At 32.7% G+C, this 20,744-nt stretch overlaps 1 protein-coding gene across 1 annotated transcript in view; it reads left to right on the top strand.

Moving 5' to 3' along the window:
- The window catches only part of LOC138188751 (dynein beta chain, ciliary-like), a 46,427-nt gene extending 26,143 nt beyond the window's left edge, over positions 1-20,284 (top strand). The window contains exons 15-27 of the mRNA XM_069130791.1: positions 573-848; positions 2,596-3,001; positions 3,871-4,187; positions 7,118-7,250; positions 9,682-9,963; positions 10,278-10,484; positions 11,680-11,881; positions 13,230-13,361; positions 14,709-14,884; positions 15,387-15,497; positions 17,921-18,094; positions 18,921-19,069; positions 19,965-20,284. Of these exons, the coding sequence (XP_068986892.1) occupies positions 573-848; positions 2,596-3,001; positions 3,871-4,187; positions 7,118-7,250; positions 9,682-9,963; positions 10,278-10,484; positions 11,680-11,881; positions 13,230-13,361; positions 14,709-14,884; positions 15,387-15,497; positions 17,921-18,094; positions 18,921-19,069; positions 19,965-20,259 (2,860 nt within the window). The 3' untranslated portion in view covers positions 20,260-20,284. The remainder of the gene's footprint in view (positions 1-572; positions 849-2,595; positions 3,002-3,870; positions 4,188-7,117; positions 7,251-9,681; positions 9,964-10,277; positions 10,485-11,679; positions 11,882-13,229; positions 13,362-14,708; positions 14,885-15,386; positions 15,498-17,920; positions 18,095-18,920; positions 19,070-19,964) is intronic.
- Positions 20,285-20,744: the final 460 nt, after the last annotated feature.

Genomic DNA, 20,744 nt, shown 5'->3' with positions numbered 1-20,744 from the left:
TCGGAGTAGGGAAACGATTTTTTCTTGTCGAAGGCCCTTGCCTTTTTTTTGTAAGTCGTTTGTTTCGCATGCCAAGTGGCCAGCACATGCGCTTAAACCCAGGACCTTTCTAGGGGCATTTTTACGGCCATGGGCCGCTACAAATTTAACTTAATTTTCTGTTTTATTGTTTGAATTAACAATTAGAAAACATGATGATTTGTTCATACATATAGGATGTAAAATGTAATTAACAATAAGATGCATCTAAGATTTAGACCAGCGTACAGAAATCGATTCAATATGTGTAATGGTTTTATGATAATAACCAGAGTTACCAACTTTACCAACAATACCAACTTTGAGATATTATGCAGTATATATTAATATGAATCAGAAATAGTAACAAAACTTAAATTATTTGTAATAGATGCACATATAACTCTATATACTTGGAACACTTATTTACATTTATCTTATTTTTGAATTGTTCTAATTATTTTCTTTATTTTATTTTAAAATTACTGTAATATATAATTACTATAACTATTATATACTCTATATTTTATAAATACTTTTTTATTACTATAAAGGGCGATAAAAATTTGGGACAAAGAAGTAGATTATGACCCTCGTTTCCGGCTAATTTTACAAACGAAGTTAGCTAATCCTCATTATAAGCCCGAGATACAAGCTCAAACTACTCTTATCAACTTTACTGTAACAAAAGATGGTTTGGAGGAACAACTTCTGGGTGACGTTGTGAAAGCTGAAAGACCTGATTTAGAATCCAAAAAAGCGGAATTAACTACTCAACAAAATACCTTCAAAATTACCTTGAAGAGATTGGAAGATGATCTTTTACACAGGTAGGTACATGATACAATTTTAGGTGGTATTCTATGTGTTTCGAATTATGAACTAGGTGGCGGCCAAAATCTCGAACATACCGCCCCCCTTGAACGGTCACATTCAAAAGTTTTCATTGTGAAGAAGTATGTAATTGCGCATAGTACATTCTAATGAGATATGGATTTACAAAAGTGCGATTATGGAATGAATATGTTAAATTCTAACATCTATGAACATTTTCCATCCTTCATACAGAGTTCTGTATTCGGCTATGGTTTTTGCCAACTTGCTGATAGAAAATCGACAAGATAACAGTTGGGAATACATGGGACGAATGTCATATTAGATGTGTTTAAGCTGACTGCGATGAATTACCCATATTCGAATGCAGGAGATTGTGGTGCCGTGTATGGCACAGCGTGCAGCTATCCATTGGGCATTCTTCAACAGAGTGTGTGTTACATAGACAAATGAAGCAAAGGTTTCTCTCTCTCACTAGTTTTGATCGCTCGGGTACGGACGTTGTTAAAAGTTTCTTGCAGTATTGTGAGGCATGAGATCTATTACAAAGGTTGCACGTGATTTGAGATCGTGAGATAAATGTTTGGTTTGGAGTCCGGTTGGATTCGTACAGTTTGCGTATGCCGTCTTGTTCCGGTAACGTAAATTATCCTGACGGGTTGTAGAGTGTGATAGTGTTTGATATGATGATCCTGTAGGTTCTAATATCCTGCAGGGGCCGTCTAAAAATTTGAACAGTTCTTCGACTATTGGGAAGGGTGTGTTTACTATCCTTTCCTTCCATTTTAACTCGGTCTCGCGATCTAACTTGGATGTACGCAAATAGAGCAGCACTGCATCCGCGGTCGGCTGTTTGAGAGCTTGCAAGACTCCATAATGAGTCTCTATCTTCTTTGAATAGGATTACTGATCTTGGTGCGATGGCCGCTGTAAAGGAGCCATGTAAAACAATGTCTTTAAATGGTTGACTCTTTTGTACAATCTCCCATGCTGTCGAATAATTTATGGCTCTATTGTCTAATGATGCTATTGCGTTAGCATCCTGTGTTAGGCAAGGGCGGAGATAAATGAATCGCTTACAGTCGTCAATTCTCGTGTACCATGGAGCGAAATTGCTCCGTGAGCCTTGGCCAATCTTCATAGGATCCCAAAAATGTACGTAGCTGATTTTTTAATAATGCTATTTCATTGTCGGCTGGAACCGAATATGGTGTGCCCGGTGAGATTAGCGTACTATCTGTTGGCTCTCTTATCCGCATTTTTGTCTGTTTAATGATATCTCGAGCGCGTTCTTTACAGGTATAAAATGTTATACTTGTAGGTTAAGGTATTCCTCTATTGTCTGCCCATAGTCTGTCTCGTCCAATTCGCTATGGGTTTCTTTAAATGCAACATATTCTTTTTTTAAGTCGTCTAACGTATATCGAATAGAGGTTGCTGACCTTCCTTCATCATCAAAAAATCATTAAAATTTAATTTTCATTTAAATGGTAGCGAGTTACTAATAGATCTCGAAGAAATCTCAAAAAACGAAGTGATTAAAAAATATCAATTTTTAATTGTTGTGATTACGAATAACTATTAACTAATATTTAATATTTATAATATTTTACTCGTAATCAATATCTTTTAATTAAAGATATTAACTGTTATATCTTAACTTTTAAAATTTGTTTTATGACAGTTATGGTGTGTGTTTACAAATGTAAATATCATGACATAATATTGTGTTTCTTTTCAAAGGTTATCGACTGCTGGGCCAGACATTTTAAGCGACGTCGATCTCGTGATCAATCTCGAAACCACGAAAAAGACTGCTGCGGAAATAGAAATAAAAGTAGCAGAAGCTAGAGTGACTGCTGTAAAGATAGACGAGGCTCGAGAAATTTATCGTCCTGTTGCGGCTCGAGCCAGCCTCTTATATTTCGTTTTAAACGATTTGAACAAGATCAATATGCTCTATCAGTTTTCTTTGAAAGCTTTCAGCGTTGTCTTTCTAAACGCAATTAGATTTGCAGTAGCTTCGGAGGATTTGGCTAAGCGCGTGGCTCTTTTAATGGATAGCATCACTTATCTAGTTTTCATTTATACAAGCAGAGGATTATTTGAAGCCGATAAATTGACCTTCCTTTGTCAAATGACTATTCAGGTAAATATTTTATAATTTAGATCAGCGGTTCTCAATCTGTGGAACCCCCATCCGTGTTGTCAGATCCAAGGGATTTCTTTTTCTTGGTTTCGTTTTGTCACTATTCCTATCTTATACCTAGTAATTACTGTATTACTTATACGCTTCCTATTAGTAATTTGTATAAAACAACCATCTTCCATCAGCTACATTGCAACATATCCTTAATACTGACTACTGAACATCCAATATAGATATATATAATGAAATATATATACGTTAAAAATATATATTTGATGGAATCTAAATTAAATAAACTTTGGCGGATATTAAAAATTCCATATTGTATTTATCATTTTATCTACGTTTTATCAACGAATCTATTGTTTTATCACATCAATAGGGTCTTTGTTCCACCAAATATTTTTTTTTTAATTACCGAATCGGCCAAAAAATCCTGTCTTCTGAACAGTTAGCCTGCACTTGACAACAGGTTGGTGCCATAGGATAGGTGTTAATATGATCTTTTTATTTACTGCATTATCAATTGTATGGAATCTCATGTACTATACTATATACTATTTTACTCTACTATATCAGATGTGATAATTATAATTGATATAATTGCATAATTTATTATTAATTTTATAATCGAGTTCAATAATACAAACCAAACGGTTAGATACTTCTAACAAGAAAAGAAAAAAAACGTTAAAATGGCGATAAATAACGTAGTATATTTATTGATTAGAAAAATTTTGCACAGAAGTGCAAAGTTTACCAAAAAAATCTTCTTTGGATAAACTAAATCATATGAGGGTAGCTTACAACACTACATATTGCATTTTTATTGCGACTAACGTCACATCGAATAATTCTATTTGTTTCAGATTTTTATGGAAGCAAAGGAAATATCACAATCAGAACTTGACTTCCTACTACGATTTCCGTATATTCCCGAGTTAACAAGCCCTGTAGACTTTTTAACAGACGTCGGTTGGGGAGGGATTAAATATTTGAGCCAAATGGAGGATTTTCAAAATTTAGAAAAAGACATAGAAGGTGCTGCGAAACGATGGAAGAAGTTTGTAGAATCAGATACGCCGGAACGAGAAAGTTTCCCACAAGATTGGAAAAATAAAACTGCTCTGCAAAGATTATGCATTATGAGGTGTCTTAGACTGGATCGTATGACTTACGCGATTAGGTAAGTTCCTGTCATATTAACTCATTTGATACTTCACGTTACATTACAAATTCTAGGAATTTATTTTTTCAATTATATCTTACTTGAATCGTGTTATTCCTATAGAATTTCTGCGACGTCGTTTTTTATTCTAATGTCCTTTTTATTGAGCCATTACAAGCTATATCATTATCAAACACATTCTTTAAACCCAGGTTAATGAGTGCATCATCTGCTATCTATGTACACCATACAATCATTATAACCTGTTTCGGCCGTAATGACGGTTTCAGCATTTGTTTAAGATTTTCATTAGTATCCAGCCATTGTCCAGATCGTGTACGATTATCGTCTTCTAAAATAGCCTCTTGACTGCGAAGTCTTGAGTGTCGCAGATTACCAATCAACCGTACTTCCTTAGAAAATGGAAAAAAGCTAAATTAACAGCCATCACAAAAAAATAAATAAAGACTGCTTCTCACCCTCAAACCTGCGACCTCTAAGTATCCTACACAACATAAGCAAAGTATTCGAAATAGTCATAAATAACCCCCTATAGTCTCCTTTTGCATAAAAAATAACGTAATCCTAAACAATCAATTCGGCTTGTAAAAAAGAAAATCTTTGGCTTCTAAAAACGAAAAGCTTCGGCTTCCTTAAGAATAGATTATTAATAATTTATAACCTAACTATCCAGAAAAAAGAATTTTTTGGTATTACACAACTATCACCTCACATTATATCAATCTTATTTTTACACACGCTTATGTTTCTTTAAATATTCCATTTTTTGACCGTAGAAAAGAAATAAGAAAACTATTCATTTCAGCCAACGCTCATACCGCGCTGAGTGCACTCGTTCTCGACCCCCTCCCCCGCCCCCTCCCTATTATCCCCTCCAAAGGCATTCAGCGCCAAAATGTAAATTACCGATAAGTCCTGTTTTGCGACCAAGTTTCAGGACAAAAAAAAATCAAGCAAGAACAAAATTACATAAAAGCTCCGCCCCCCAGCGGCTTAAATCCAAAGAATAGACAAAAATCACAAAAAAATTGTAAAACACCGACACATAATATAGTATGGCTACGTCGTACCGTCGCGTATCGGTACTTTTGCCTAGCACACCATTACCAAAATTCACAGTTTATTTGAATATCAAAATGTAACGAAAATTGTATCCTTGGCCTAATAAACATTATTAAAAAAAAAAAAAAGCACTCGTTCTCGTCCGATCACGAAAGTTAAGCAGCGCCGGGCACGGATAGTACTTGGATGGGTGACCGCCTGGGAACTCCGTGTGGTGTTGGCTTTTTTTTTATTTTTCCAATATTTTTTACTTTTCTTGACAATCTATTTTTAATAATCTATAATCGAAGCATCGAGAAAAAGAAATGTTTTGGTATTACACGACTATTACCTCACATTGTATCGTTGTCTCATAGACGTACCAATAAATTAGCACATGTTTTAAAACTAAAGGAAGTCACGTTTCTTGATATGCAGAAATTTTACGATAACGGATTGATATGGAAAATTGTTATTCTATATTTTCGACTTACAGTACACAGGGAACCACCATATGGCTCGTACCGCCGAATAGGGTACCTAAGTTCTAGCCCATTCAATGGATTGTCCTTGCAAGTGCATGCGTATTCGACGAAACTTCAGCGTCAATTTTTTCGAAAACGTAAAACACGTTTTTTTTCTATTTATTTAAATTTTACAATTTGTGCAGTAGGACATTTGGTAAAATGTTATATCTTGGTGTTGTAATAATATAGCATGTGGGTGGTTACCTCCAGCGGGGTACCATCTTCGTGTTTGTTAGGTTGTGTCCTTTGTGAGATCTGTTGGGTGTTTCCTTTTTAGTCTTCTTTCTATGCTTGTGTTGATCGTTTCCGCTGCTAGCCGATTCGGGTACGTTGCTACTCTTTCTCTGTACCTTCTTGCGTATCTGCTAATCTCCTCCTTGACCGTTGGTATTCCAAGGTCTTTCTGTATATCTTCGTTTCTGACGTACCATGGTGCGTTTACTATTGTTCTGAGGATTTTAGCTTGGGTTATCTCTATTTTGTTTGTATGGCTCATTGCTGCTGTTCCCCATAGTGGTATTCCGTACGTCCAGACTGGTTTTATAATTGTTTTGTATATTTTTAATTTGTTTTCTATGCTTAGTTTGGATTTTCGACTTGTTGACCATTGCATTTGTCTCCTTGCTGTCTGTATTTTGTATATTATTGATTTAATATGTTGTTTCCATGTAAATCGTGTATCTAGGTGGAGTCCTAGGTATTTGACTTGCCTTGTTTGTGTTATTTGCGTGCCGTTTAGTATAATGTTTGGTGGTATCTGTTTTCGCAGTGTGAATGTAATGTGGTTGCATTTATCGGGGTTTGCTTTAATTTGTTTATCTTGAAGCCACCTTTCTATTTTTGTGATATGTTCTTGTAGTAATGTGACTATTACTACAAGAACATATCACAAAAATAAAAACATAGCTACAAGATAAACAAATTAAAGCAAACCCCAGTATGTGCAGCCATATTACATTTACACTACGAAAACGCAAATCACCAAATAGTATTCAAACTAAGAGTATTCATTTAATTCATTTAGTACAAATTATCTTACTTCTATGGGTGAAAGAAAGTGTTTTAGTATTACGTTATTGATAAATTTAAAAAAAACATACACAATCTTAATATTTCTGTAGAAACAATAACATTTCAAAAATCTTTTCACCCTATCGTAGCATGTATAAGAAATACTTAATTATTTTTTTTTCTGTCTATGTTACAAATCTGTTATTTATAAAAAAGAGCATTAAGAATATCGGGAACACTCAGTATACCCAGTATACAGTAAGTAGTATTACTTGGTATTACTTTAAATAAAAATATTTCCTTTTTCCTTAAATTGTTTAAAATATTGTATCTCATGAATTTATTTAGGTGTTTCGTAGAAGAAAAGCTCGGTTCAAAATTTGTTGAATCCAGATCTCCACCTTTCCATAAATCCTTTGAAGAAACCAGTTCAATCACGCCTATATTTTTCATTCTCTCTCCAGGTGTTGATCCGTTGAAAGTAAGAAATTTATTTAATAGCTACAAACATTTTTTATGCATAACAGATCTGTTAATTTTCTTTTTTATTTACATAATATCACATCGGCTTATTAGTTATTAATAACCATTTAGTATTGTGTTATTAATCGAAACAAAAATCCAGTAGTTTATTTATAGTCTATCAGAATAGTTTCCAAAAGCTTATCAAGATTCATCTAGGTGAGCTGTTTAAATTTATCTCAGAAAAGGAAAAGAAAATTTGACTGAAGATTCTTAAGAATCTTTTGTGTCCTTTTTCGTTAAGAACTTCTGGCCTCCAAGGTTCTGAGCTAAGTATCGTACGGTACCTTACCATCTGCTTACTAAAAGGCATCACTACTTTCCCCACTCCGTAGCAAGATCCTTTAAACGAAGTCTACTCTTTATTCTTCTTCCCCATTCACGACCAGACGCGCGCAACTGCCAAGTTAAGGCACGACTCTGCGACTACAAAGTATATGGAAGGCATACATATATGTATATATACGTGCTATGCACACGTGCAAAATAGTCGCGCGCGACTGAACGTCGTTTTGCTGTTAGAATATCAGGAATCCTTACTGAGGATTGTTTTTATTTATTTATCTAATGTATAGCACTATTAACTTATAATAATAATAATATATATAATGTATAATATCGTATGCAATATATAACTGTAGTATCTAAATAGTCTAGAGTGAGGACAAGAAAGGATGTTCTATTTGAAGTGAAGTTCAGCTTTATTTCAACAAGCAATACCCAATGCAAAAACTGACTACAATATCTTCGTACGTCTTATTTTCACACTCGGCTCACAACTTCTGTCTTCCCAGGTCAAAAAATGCTGACCCTCAACTCCCGCACCCTTCTGCCGCTCCATAACTCACATAGCTTTGACGTCACCAAGGCGTACACTCTTACACTCTCTCTCTCTCTTTTTCTCTCTTCGTCAGCACTCTTACGATGCTTAATTTATACCTTAAATTTACAACTTATACTATCCCGAGAAAACTCGAACTTAAATATATGATAGACCAAGCGTATATCCTCCTTTCTTGTTGATATTACATAATGCTATATAGGGCGTAACTGTAGAAACGTTATCTACCCTCGGATTTCTATGATTTTTAGATGTGTTATAGAAATATTTTGAACAACTTTTACCTATATAGTATACTGTATATAAGGAGTGAACTTGTTTAGTTTTCAATATATTGGCAAGAAACTACCGGCTCAATTATAATGTATTTCTGCCTATAGATGTTCATCTGTGACAGCATATGCGTCGATCTGGTAGCCAGTTGCCGGTCACTTATCCTCTGTGTATTAACAATTATTTAATTATTTAATATTTGGACAGAATACATTGATGATATTCACTTATAATTGAGTTATAAATAACCACTTATAACAGACTCTTGCAGCCTCGCACGTGTACGTTGTGCACCAAGCCTTTAAACTCGCCTGACCCTCGTTTTCAAAGAGAAGATAAGTTACCGGCAATCGGCAACCAAACTAACGCATACGCTGTCACGGTTGCACAACTGCATATGCAGAATTCACTGTAGTGACATCGGTAGTTTTTCGCGAATATCCCGGAAACTAAGCGAATTCGCTTCTTATATAAGAAAAGGTTATTCGAAATATCGATTTCCACAACACTTTCAAAAACATCGAAATCGAAGAGTCGTTAACGTTTCTGCAGTTCCACCTACCAAATCATATTCTCTTCAACGCTATTCAATTTTTATGCGAAAGATTTTCCATAAAGTAAGTAATTTTGTAATAGTTTGAAATGATGAAGTTAGATGCTTCATCCTATTTAGCGTAGATTATCATACATTCAAAGGAATAGCTTTCTGTTTGTTCACTAATATGGCATTACTTAATTTTTATTTAACTGGGAAATGTAAACATTTTCTAATGTAATTTCAATATAAGAGCTAATGGAACTTTAAGGTCATTTTCCAAAAGAACGGTTCTTTTGCGACCCATGGTTCCATACAGATATTTATTCCTCGTAACGAGCGTTATGCAATGCAATACAAAAAATTTAGCTTTGGAATACCATTATACGGTATCTTTCATTAATAAATCTCCACCGATCTGAAGGTGTAGGATCATCTACCAAAGTCATGAGATATAATTCTTGCATACCCTGAACAACCAATAAGCTATAAACCAAACTGCGCAACATTTAATAATTTTTTTTTAATGCAATATAATTGTAATACCTTCTTACTCTTCTCATTTCCTATACTCTGTTGCTTTCGATGACTTATCTTTCGTTTACCAGTCTATAACCTGACTCGAAGACAATTAAAATTAAGAATTATGGATACCTAATGAATTATACAAAAACATGTTACGAAAATCAATGTAATCACATCGAATGTGTATTTACAATAACGACAACGATAAAAATTCAGGACGTCGAAAAACTGGGAATGCAATTGGGTTTCACTTTTGGAGGAAGAAATTTCCATAATGTGTCACTGGGTCAAGGTCAAGAACCCATAGCGGAAGAAGCTATAGAACTTTCCGCGAACGAAGGCCATTGGGTAATTTTGCAAAATGTCCATTTGGTGAGGAAATGGTTGCCTACATTAGAAAAAAAGATGGAACAGTGCTCGGAGAATCCACACGATGATTATCGATTGTTCATTAGTGCGGAACCCAGTCCTGATCCTCATGAATCAATAATACCTCAGGTATTAAACAATTGTATAATTTGAAAAAGCAAAAGAAAATATGCACTTTTAATTAAGCTAACATGTGCTAATTATATTCTTTAACCCTCCATCGGTAATATGATTTTCTCTAACGCTGTCGGCATTACAGGTTTTTCAGTACCCAGTTTAATTTCTTACTATTTTTTTTGCCTTAAACAAATCTATGAAAATTCTGAGGTACCTATTATAGTCCCAAATTTACTATATAAGTGATACTTTAGCCAATAAATAAGTAGATAATATCGATAGGAAACACTAATTACTAAATTTAAGGTTCATTAAATTGTACACAGGGTATACTAGAATCAGCTATAAAGATCACGAACGAACCACCATCTGGAATTCAAGCGAACATCCACAAAGCGTTGGATAACTTTACCCAGGAAACTTTGGAGTCCTGCAGCAAGGAAACCGAATTCAAAGCAATATTATTTGCACTTTGTTATTATCACGCTGTACTTGCAGAACGTAGAAAATTTGGGGCGCAAGGATGGAATAGGGTAAGTAACTTTAAATCTTAATGGATCATAACGTTAAATTAGAAATTATGGATCGAAGATTTGTAAATGTTGAAACAATGAGAGAAGGCAAAAACAATGTTTACGATATCTTGTGTAATGTAATAACTTAAAATTAATACTCTTTAGCAGATTTTTTAGTAATTATAAAACATACTTGGAATATATCTCGCAACTGTGGCATAATTTAAAACGTACTATAACTGTCTTCCTTGTAATCTGCAATTAAATTAGGAAAAGCTACTAATTTTTTACTAGTGATGATATTAGCAAAGTTTGTAAATTATATTCTTCAATAATTGTTTCTTTAGTAAATATATGTTTTAATAATAAATTATTAAATAATTTAGAACGTAACTAGGCACAAATAGCAATTAAACAAATTTCTCTGTTACTATGTTGTTAATCGTTGTTAAGAAATCACATTTAAACATACAAGGTGGTTGGTAACTGGCGGTACAAGCGGAAAGGGGGTGATTCTACGCGTAAAAGGAAGTCGAAAATATAGAATAAAAATTTTTCGTTTGAGGCTTTGTTTTCGAGAAAATCGACTTTGAATTTTCGCTCGGTACGCGTGCACTTTATCACGTCTCGTTATAACGGATCTCACTGTAGATTTAAAAAAAAAATTAAAAAAAATAAAAAGAATATTTTTATTCTATATTTTCGACTTCTTTTTTCGCGTAGAATCACCCTCTTTCCGCTTGTACTACCAGATACCAACCACCCTGTATATATATGTCGGGGTCACATTACGATTAGGGTTAGAGGCGTGAAACAAATCTTCGAACAAATCTCGAACAAATACAATCGGATCGAATGACGACAATTGTTTAATTACGCCTATGATAGAATCTAGATTACGGTGTTAAGGGATTTTCCCGGAGTTCCAAAGGGAAGGCTCCGATGTCCTTTCATCTCCGACATATATATGAAATTTATGTATAACGTTCAGAGATAAGTAATTATTAATATAATTAGATATGGTATTAGCAATGATTTTCGACAATTTTCTCAAACAACACTTTCTATAGAATAATTTTCTGTTTAGTAAAATGTGGTTTATTCTCATTCAAAATATGTTTAAACAAATTGATATAATTATAACAAGCTTATAAGTTATATACGAAATTTACACATATATGTATGTTCAAAAAATTATTTTCTTTGGTGTCAGTCCTACCCATTCAACTTCGGTGATCTAACAATCAGCGTATCTGTATTATTTAATTACCTGGAAAATAGTATCAAAGTACCTTGGGAGGATCTTCGTTACTTATTTGGAGAAATAATGTATGGAGGACACATAACCGATGATTGGGATAGAAGACTATGCAAGACATATTTAGTAGAATATTTGAAAACGGAATTAGTTGAAGGTATATATGATAATTCACAATTATATTTCCAATATAATCGATTTATTAAATCTATTTCTAAATACAATTTTTTCTATAAAACTTTGTTTGTAAATTCTTTATTGGTCACTTCTTACAATAATCAAAACTTTTCAATATTGAAATGAAATATGCTTTATATCAATGTAGTTGCTTTAGAGATGCATATAATTCTTTGCTATTTAATGATTACTATTTGTTTTCTTTTCTTATTTTGTATATATCTGAGGTGTTGGTAATACGTATGGAGTGCCAAAGAAAAACTCGGCGTTTTATTTAACAGTATATTTATTCTCACTTAACGGGTTTCTTACAAGTCTCGACTCGCGACTTGAGCGGACGATTATTTACTCGCGTTTCTCGATTTCGACTGTTCAATCACGCTTCTCGGTCACCACTCATCTCTCAATCCATTTCGTTTCTTTTTGTCACCTCTCAATATCCCCACTACGCACGCGTTCGTTAGACGTCCGCGACCGTGGTCACGTACGCCTTCTTTCGAGTATTTGGCGAAAGGACCGTAGGGATATCGATGGCTCATTAGGCCTGTCGACGCTTACGCTTCGTCGCAACCTTGCTTACGTTTTGTCGGTCTCGTGTAAACAGTCTGTCAACAATAGTATACTATGTACCGACGAAACCGTTGGAAAGTTCTTTGCTATCGAATGCCGCTACATATCACTTTGGATGATTATTATAACATAAGCGATTTTTCAAAGTAATAATACAATTTCAATTTATTTTTTATTTGAAAAGTAAATCTTTCACTTTATAGAAGTTTATAAACTCTAATGAAAAGATTAATGATAAGAATTCTGTTATTATTCTTGAATTAGAACAAGTACATATCAATTGCGTTTTTTAAATTATTATAACATTATATCTTCGTTTTTGTAATTTGTACACTTGTACAATTTCATAAAGTATTAATATACGGTTCACAAATATCTTCAAAATTGTTGATGTTATATCACTTTACAATACATATCAAAATCAAAATATCTCTAAAACAGCCATTTCAGAGTGTGAATTTTATTCTATTATTTCGTTTACCTTTTCAGGACTGCACCGATTAATGCCAAATAATAAAATACAAAATATATAATTCCACATAAAAATGTAATATCAACATTCAGAAATCCTTCAGTTATCCATTCGTGAAAAAATTATATCAAATTATATACCCCTCGAAATTGTTGAACTTTTGTTTGAAATATTTTTTGACACCATCAATAGCTTCAACAATTTACGACGAGATGGAATTAGAAGGCATTACAACAATTTTTACAAAAACAGTTTACAAAGAAACGAATTTACATTTTTTGTGTAGGTGAATTATACCTTGCACCAGATTTTTTGGTACCACCAAATAGTGATTATGATGCATATCATCAGTACGTCGATAACTATCTACCTGCTGAAAGTCCTGTTCTGTATGGACTTCATCCCAATGCAGAAATTGGTAAATATATATAACATTTCAAAACGACCTAATGAAACTGACATAATATAATATCAGACTATTAGAGAATAACTAAGGAATACAAGTCAATGTTGTGAGATCACTCATTCGAATCAAAGTTTATGTATTTGGAGTTGAAGTGATTAAGAATAGTAATCGTGAATTAATGAATGATGTCACAGTAGCATTATAACTAGCTGATATACTCGGTCCTTACCCGGATGTATGTCCTTAGTAACTAATTGATGTTAATATTGCAACGAATAAGTCAAAACGAAAAGAAAATGAGTAACAATTGTTCGGAGAAATAATTACCTTGCTTGTTGTAAGACGTGAGTCTTATGCTCCCCACTATTGCATATGGCGCTCGAACATATTCCGAATACAGCCGAAGAATGACGGTTGATCTGTTCGGGCCATCTGTCGCTATCATGCCAATTTTCCAAATGATCAGCTGGACAAATTGTAAAGTACAAATTAAATATTAATAATAATAAAAAACTGTCATGCCAACTTCATTGTTATCAGTGAAGGCGCAATTTATTCGTTCTGAATCTTTTGATGTTCTCTTTCGTTGCTTGAAAACTTAAGATAGTAAATAGGTACTATTTTGACTAAACCATATTTGCAATATTCTCTATCGAATGATTCGAGTCCAATTTAAATCGGTGCAGTAGTTTTTAAGTTATAACCGAACGAACATAAAAGTATTTTGCACTTTATATATGTATATATGTACATGTATATGTATACCAGAGATAGAGATGTTACAAAATTTGAAACCTATACTGGGCCCTTGACTGGTAGGCTCTGTTGGTTATAGACAACATAAGTTAGAAGATGTAATAATTCTGGTTGTAATAATTGCGTAATGTAATTAATTTTTATCTGCGGAAGACACGTCTGTATTTTGGACTGAATTCTTAAAAACTGACCGTTAACAATGATTAAACTGTTTAATAATTGAACTATTAAACAAAACAAAATAATATCGGCATCTTTTATATATATTTATATATAAATAAATGGTTGCTGTGTCTTTTTCCCATTTATATTGCAGTCTATATATAAAGAAATTTATTTTCAATACGTTGAATAATATTTGTTGTCATATACTACAGACAAGCACTCATTTCTCGTAATAATCCAACAGGTACAAATAGAAATTAGTACGTACATTTTTTGATGAAGTTTCGAAATAGTCCAATAAAAAAAATTGTAATTTGTCCTTAGAACTCATAAATTGATGAATTCGTGATATAATGTCAAATTTTAGTCAATTCTCGATTTAACATAAAAACTTGCTGAAATCGATACACTAAAGAATTTATTTTATACATTTATTAGGGTTTTTAACACAAACTGTGGAAAATTTGTTTAAAACATTATTGGGTATACTAACAAGAACTGCCAGCGATACAACAAGCGGAGATATTTCAAAAGAAGACAAAATAAAAGGACAAATAGAAGACTTATTGGACAAACTACCAGAAGAATTTAATATGCTAGAACTTTACAGCAAGGTACTCACTGCCTCCCTCTACTACTAATTTTAATGAATTACTTAATAAATTTAAATTTAAAATACAAATTAGTAATTAAGAAACCGGAAATCTTTAAAGGAGCGTTCAGACGATCAATATTTATTATTAATATTATTGTCAATATTTAAGGTTCTCAATATTGTATTGACAATGTACAGAATATTTAATTTTGGAAAACAAAGGCCAAACAGCGGTTGTAGGGGACATATGTATACATTCGTACGGAAAAAATATTGAGTACTGATATTTAAAACATTTTAAGCTCTTCAAAATCGTTGCATCATTTATCCAATTAACTGCGTTCAACGCGTATACACGACATTGCTTGATTTTAATTACGCCCCCCGTAAGGGATTTTGAAAACTAAATTCCGCAGTTAACTGGTTAACATCGAAGATAGACCGAGGGACAAAATTGGTTATAGAAAGTCGGATCTCAGAACAATTTCCGTCTTTAATAAAATATTTGTTAAATTTCTTAGGTGGAAGATCGTACACCGTTTGTCACAGTTGCTTTACAAGAGTGCGAACGAATGAACCTACTGTGTGAGGAACTTAGAAGATCCCTGCAAGAATTAGAGTTAGGCTTAAAAGTAATGACAAATTTTTATGCATTTTTACATTTTTGCTGTATACTTTTTTACGCAAACGCACACATGGTCGTTCGCATGCACGACATATACAGAATGCTACATGTAACTAGGGTAAACTACAGCTCAGAAACAATATGAGATAGCAAAAAATCTCATTAGACAAAATTAAATAATTTCAAATAATACCTGATCTGGTGTATATATACAGTAGTATCTGGATGTATAACCAAAACTTTGCCCGGATTTATCTTCCACCAATTTCTAGAATTGCTTGCTCGTAACAGGAAATATACTAAGAAATAACTTTACCTATTCTGTCTCGCACTGGTTGTTTCTAACCTCTACCGGAGAGGAAATTTCTTTCTGCTCCTACCTTCGGTGCACGCATTATATAGATCTGTAGAGTAAGCGCGAAGTTTAATAATATAATATTTATATATTTTATTATAATTTGATAATTTAATATAATAATTAAGATAATTTGACCCAATTCGATGGTTGAATCTTTTTCTATAGTTAAGAAGATTACTGACAACAAAAGTTTAGGTTATTAGAAACTCTTTAGTTCACATTTTCGTTCCATATACTTACCTATTAATTAAGATAATTAAATTAAAACTTTACTGATATTTGAGCACTGTTATAGACTTTTGAAGTCACGCGTTCTTTGAGTACATTCGGTACGTGGTCGGAAACGTTCGGACTTACTAATTTTTAATTGCTTGTAACTGTTTTATTATTAATCATTATAGAAAAAATACGTGTCACAAATCTTTCTTTCTTAAATTAATTTACATAATTACTGAATAGTATGCAAGTACCGAATTCTTGGGAAATCACCTCTCCGGTTATCTTCCATTCCTACTTTTCGTCCCGATCGTTATACATATTGTATACTCAATAATGTTTGTTCATTATCTTTGGTTGTACTGTTTATTGTGATATATGTAAGAATGCTGCATTTTTATATTATTATGTTTTACATTTTTTTTATATACGTAAATATTGTTTACCGTATAAGAGTAATAAAAGATAGATCTCTGTGTTTAAAAATTATAATGTCACGTTCAAGATCAGGTTTCAAGGTCACCGCAATGTCAAACACAATAGCGTATAATATGTTCCCCTTCATGTTATGCAATTTTTTCTGAAACATCTTGTGACATTTGTGTTTTTCGAGATATTCCAGCGGCTCACGATAAACCGGACACACTGTATATATGTTTACCAGGCAAAAAATTGTAATTATTGCGTGTTTTACAAAACACGAGAATTAAAAAAAGAACCAGAATTCTGTTACCATAGAAAACTCTCTCGTTAAAAATCTATCAAAATAAATTGCTATTAATAACTGTAACGTTAATTTCAAATTAATAACGATATTAGTGAAATATTTAATACAGATACAACTGAGAAAGTGGTTTCAAACATTTAGGTGGTAATGTATGTGCATTTCATTTAGAAATAACAAACGGAAACATTCGATAATTGCACAAAATGATCCTATGCATAATTGCACAGTTGTCGTTCCTCCTGCGGGACGCCTGACGTACCGGAAATCGAATATCACTGAGACAATGTATCTAGGTACTAAATCAAAAGTAAAACTGTTTTATCTTTTACTCTTTCTGAATCATTCTTTTACTAACGTATTTGTGAGATCTTTCTGATAAAAATGAAACCAAACAAATAATTTGGATTATATTTACATATTAACAAGTATTTAATTATTATTTACACAGTAAGCAAATATGCATATTGGTAAGTTTCATTGGTCACAAATCAAAAATAGAAAATTTAGATCTTTGAGTTAAAGGTCTAAGCTTGGAATCAGGTTGAGGTTAGGTTTAATGTTTGCCGAATGCTTCGACTCTCAGTCGCTTTTTTTCTTTCACTCGCGTTATCCTCTTCTACGTTGGGCATATCTAAGATCTCAGTTTTTAGAACAGTCTCTACCTCCCTATAATTGCAACATTTGAGTTTCGACTTTCGTGCAATTACCGAATGTTTCTTATATGTGTTTCTAGAACCTAATTTCTAAATTGTATGTCATATAAAATACCTTTAAATATATCATAAAGAAAGAAATCATTGTAGAATTATACCATACGATGAGTGCAATGACAAAGCGACATTCTCCTGTGCGACTCGAATTACTGTTACAACTCTTGGAACATATTGCCATACTTCTTTCATCATCATTACATCAATTAGAACATGATCAACTTAAAACTATTGAAATGTGACATTAAATTCGAAATTGTTTATATTGAATGTAAGTGCTTATAGAAAAAAATTATAACTTCTCAAATTTATTGATCATAGATGAAGGAAGTTTCATAATCTTTTGAATTTTCAAACTTTAAATGCTGCTTTCTAACACAACGCCAGACAATTAATTAGTGATTTTTTTTTTTTGATAGGGAGAATTAACTATTAATGCTGAGATGGAAGATCTACAAAATTATATAATGATGGATGCTGTTCCGCCGTCTTGGACAAAAAGAGCTTACCCTTCAGAATTAGGATTAAACAGTTGGTTCACGGATATGATATATCGAATAAATGAATTATCTAATTGGACTGCTGATTTTAACGTAAACATTTACTTATTTCTTACTATTATTGTAACTTTTATTATTGTATAAAACAATGCCCTATTAATATCGAAATGTTTCAGTTTGTGAAATTGATAATTGAATCCGTGGCAAATTTTGATGCCTGGAATTCAACTCAAACTGGTAAAATAAACATAGGAAAATTGAATGAGCGACGGAATAAAGCTTCGTTCAACGCACGCGATTGTTGCTACCCATAAAAAGTGAAATATTAATAACTCGTATCCCTTTCCGGTAGAAAAAAGGTGTAAAAGAGTGCTTAAATTTATGCAACTAAAATAAGTTTAGATGCGAACTGATATGAATCAAAGTGTTTTCATCTTCAGATAATTAATCTGCAGATAATTTGTAGTAAATAGAATATGAATCTGCCTGAACTGAATCCAGAATAGCTGGATTGAGTTTGTGTAAATTCATATTAATTGAGAACATCGCTCTAATTTATTACAATAACTTTCATTAAGAAAAAATAGAAAGTATAAAATTTAACATTTTCAAGCAGCTTTATTTCTTCGCATACTCGCCTTTAATATCCTGTATTTTATGCCCTTTAGCTGAACTTGGGAAACAATCTTTCGCTTGAACTATATTCGAGAAGATGACAAACCAGATATTAACGAATCTTCTTTCAGACGATATTAACGGGTCATTCATATTGTTTACGTGTACCAAACGCAAAATTTTCCTTTTTTGCCAATTAACATTAAAATCTAAAAACTCCTACAACATTATTATTCAACTTTATTGCAATCTTATTCTACTCAGCAATTAATCTATTCTAATGACATAACGAATCATTATGTAGTTACCATCGTCGGTATGGCTAGGTGGTTTTTTCAATCCTCAATCATTTCTAACTGCAATTATGCAACAAACCGCTCGCAAAAATGAATGGCCATTGGACAAAATGTGTTTATATTGCGAAGTACTGCGAAAAACCAAAGAAGAAATCACGTAATTATTAAAAACATTATTCCGTCAGCCCTTCAAACTTGTCCTTTATTTTTATTTTTCCTTACTGTATGATGTTAATATCGAGTATGGTATACTTATCGCACATATACAATGGTGAAAAAAAGTATTTGTACATACACATCCTTATTTTTCAATGAACCTTTTTATGGCGGAATCCACGATTTATTTTTGTAGCATCAATTTTTTGTAGTAGTATGAAAGTACTATTATATATATTATTATATTCTATTATATAGTATATAATACTATTAAATGACACAAAGATCACTGCGGATGAGAGAATGAAGAGGCACGCGCGCGTACACACGCACACAGGCTTAGAGCGTTGGTTCATTTATAGTATTGTATATCACTTTTTGTTATTTATTAATTTCATTTTATTATTAAGTTGGTATGATTTTTTGAGAACGCGATGTAAACTTGCGAGGACTTGTAAGGTTAAACGAAAGCGAGAGTGGAGTTCATAGCAGCGAAAACGAGCAACGAAGTATTGTCTGAACTAAAAGTCATGTAACTCCATAAGGGAAACGATAAATAATGGCATTAGATTTAATATATGTGAATCTAATTAATTAGCAGCTATATAAATGCTGTAATAAGTACAATGATGTACAAATATTGTTTATAGCTACTGAATTTGCGATTATCTTCTTATATATATATGCGTGAGTGTATACATGTGTATATACAAATATTTTAAAGTATCAATAAACAAAGATATATTAATTGTATTTTTAAATATTTTTAATATTTTATTTCAAGTACATTTATTTAAATACACTCACTAGTTTTCATCGTTAACAAAATTCAGTTACAATTTGTATAAATTTTATTCCAGAATAGTAATAATAGATTTTTCACTAAAACTTTACAGATCAGCACCAAGAGAAGGCGCATATATAAACGGATTGTACATGGAAGGTGCACGATGGGACGTTCAAACAGGATGTATCATGGACTCTCGATTTAAAGAATTGTTTCCATTATTACCAATAATGTATATTAGGGCGATTACACAGGACAAACAAGATTTAAAGAATATGTATGAATGTCCTGTGTATAAAACACGATCGCGAGGTCCTACTTATGTGTGGACGTTCAATTTAAGAACTAAGGAGAGAGCTAGTAAGTGGATTCTTGGTGGAGTGGCAATTCTATTACAAATCTAATTTTATAAATTAAATTATGGACTAAATATGCAATTAAAATAAAGATTTTCGAAATTGACAAAGAGTGTTGGTATTCATTTTTCACGCACAGTATTACTTTATGCAAGATAATATTTATATGAAAGAAGAAGTGCAACGCTTCTCTACGCACAATTACAGTTTATTTCTCCATTTTAAATTTCTTTACAACTTACGAATTTTGGTGGGGCTGTGGGACTTTGGGGAGGGGCGAGAGAGGGCGGGCGGAGAGGGGAAGGGATGGGTGTTCTGTTTTGTGATTCTTTCTCTTGTTATTTTTTATTATGGTTTCGGTCTAAACCAATATTTTTTTATGTTTTTTCTGTGATTGTCTTCTGTGTCTTTTTGGGGAAGGGCCATGTTGTATCTCCACCTAGTGTCTACGGTCTGTCCGTTTAAGCTTTCCTCGTAGAGTATTGTTTTAATCCCTACTTTTATTTTTATATGGTAGATTATTGGCATGTTTG

The sequence above is a fragment of the Bombus flavifrons genome, chromosome 17 (assembly GCF_040668555.2).
Source record: "Bombus flavifrons isolate JBK064 chromosome 17, iyBomFlav1_principal, whole genome shotgun sequence".
Taxonomy (NCBI): domain Eukaryota; kingdom Metazoa; phylum Arthropoda; class Insecta; order Hymenoptera; family Apidae; genus Bombus; species Bombus flavifrons.
This window is presented reverse-complemented; position numbering and strand designations above follow the sequence as displayed.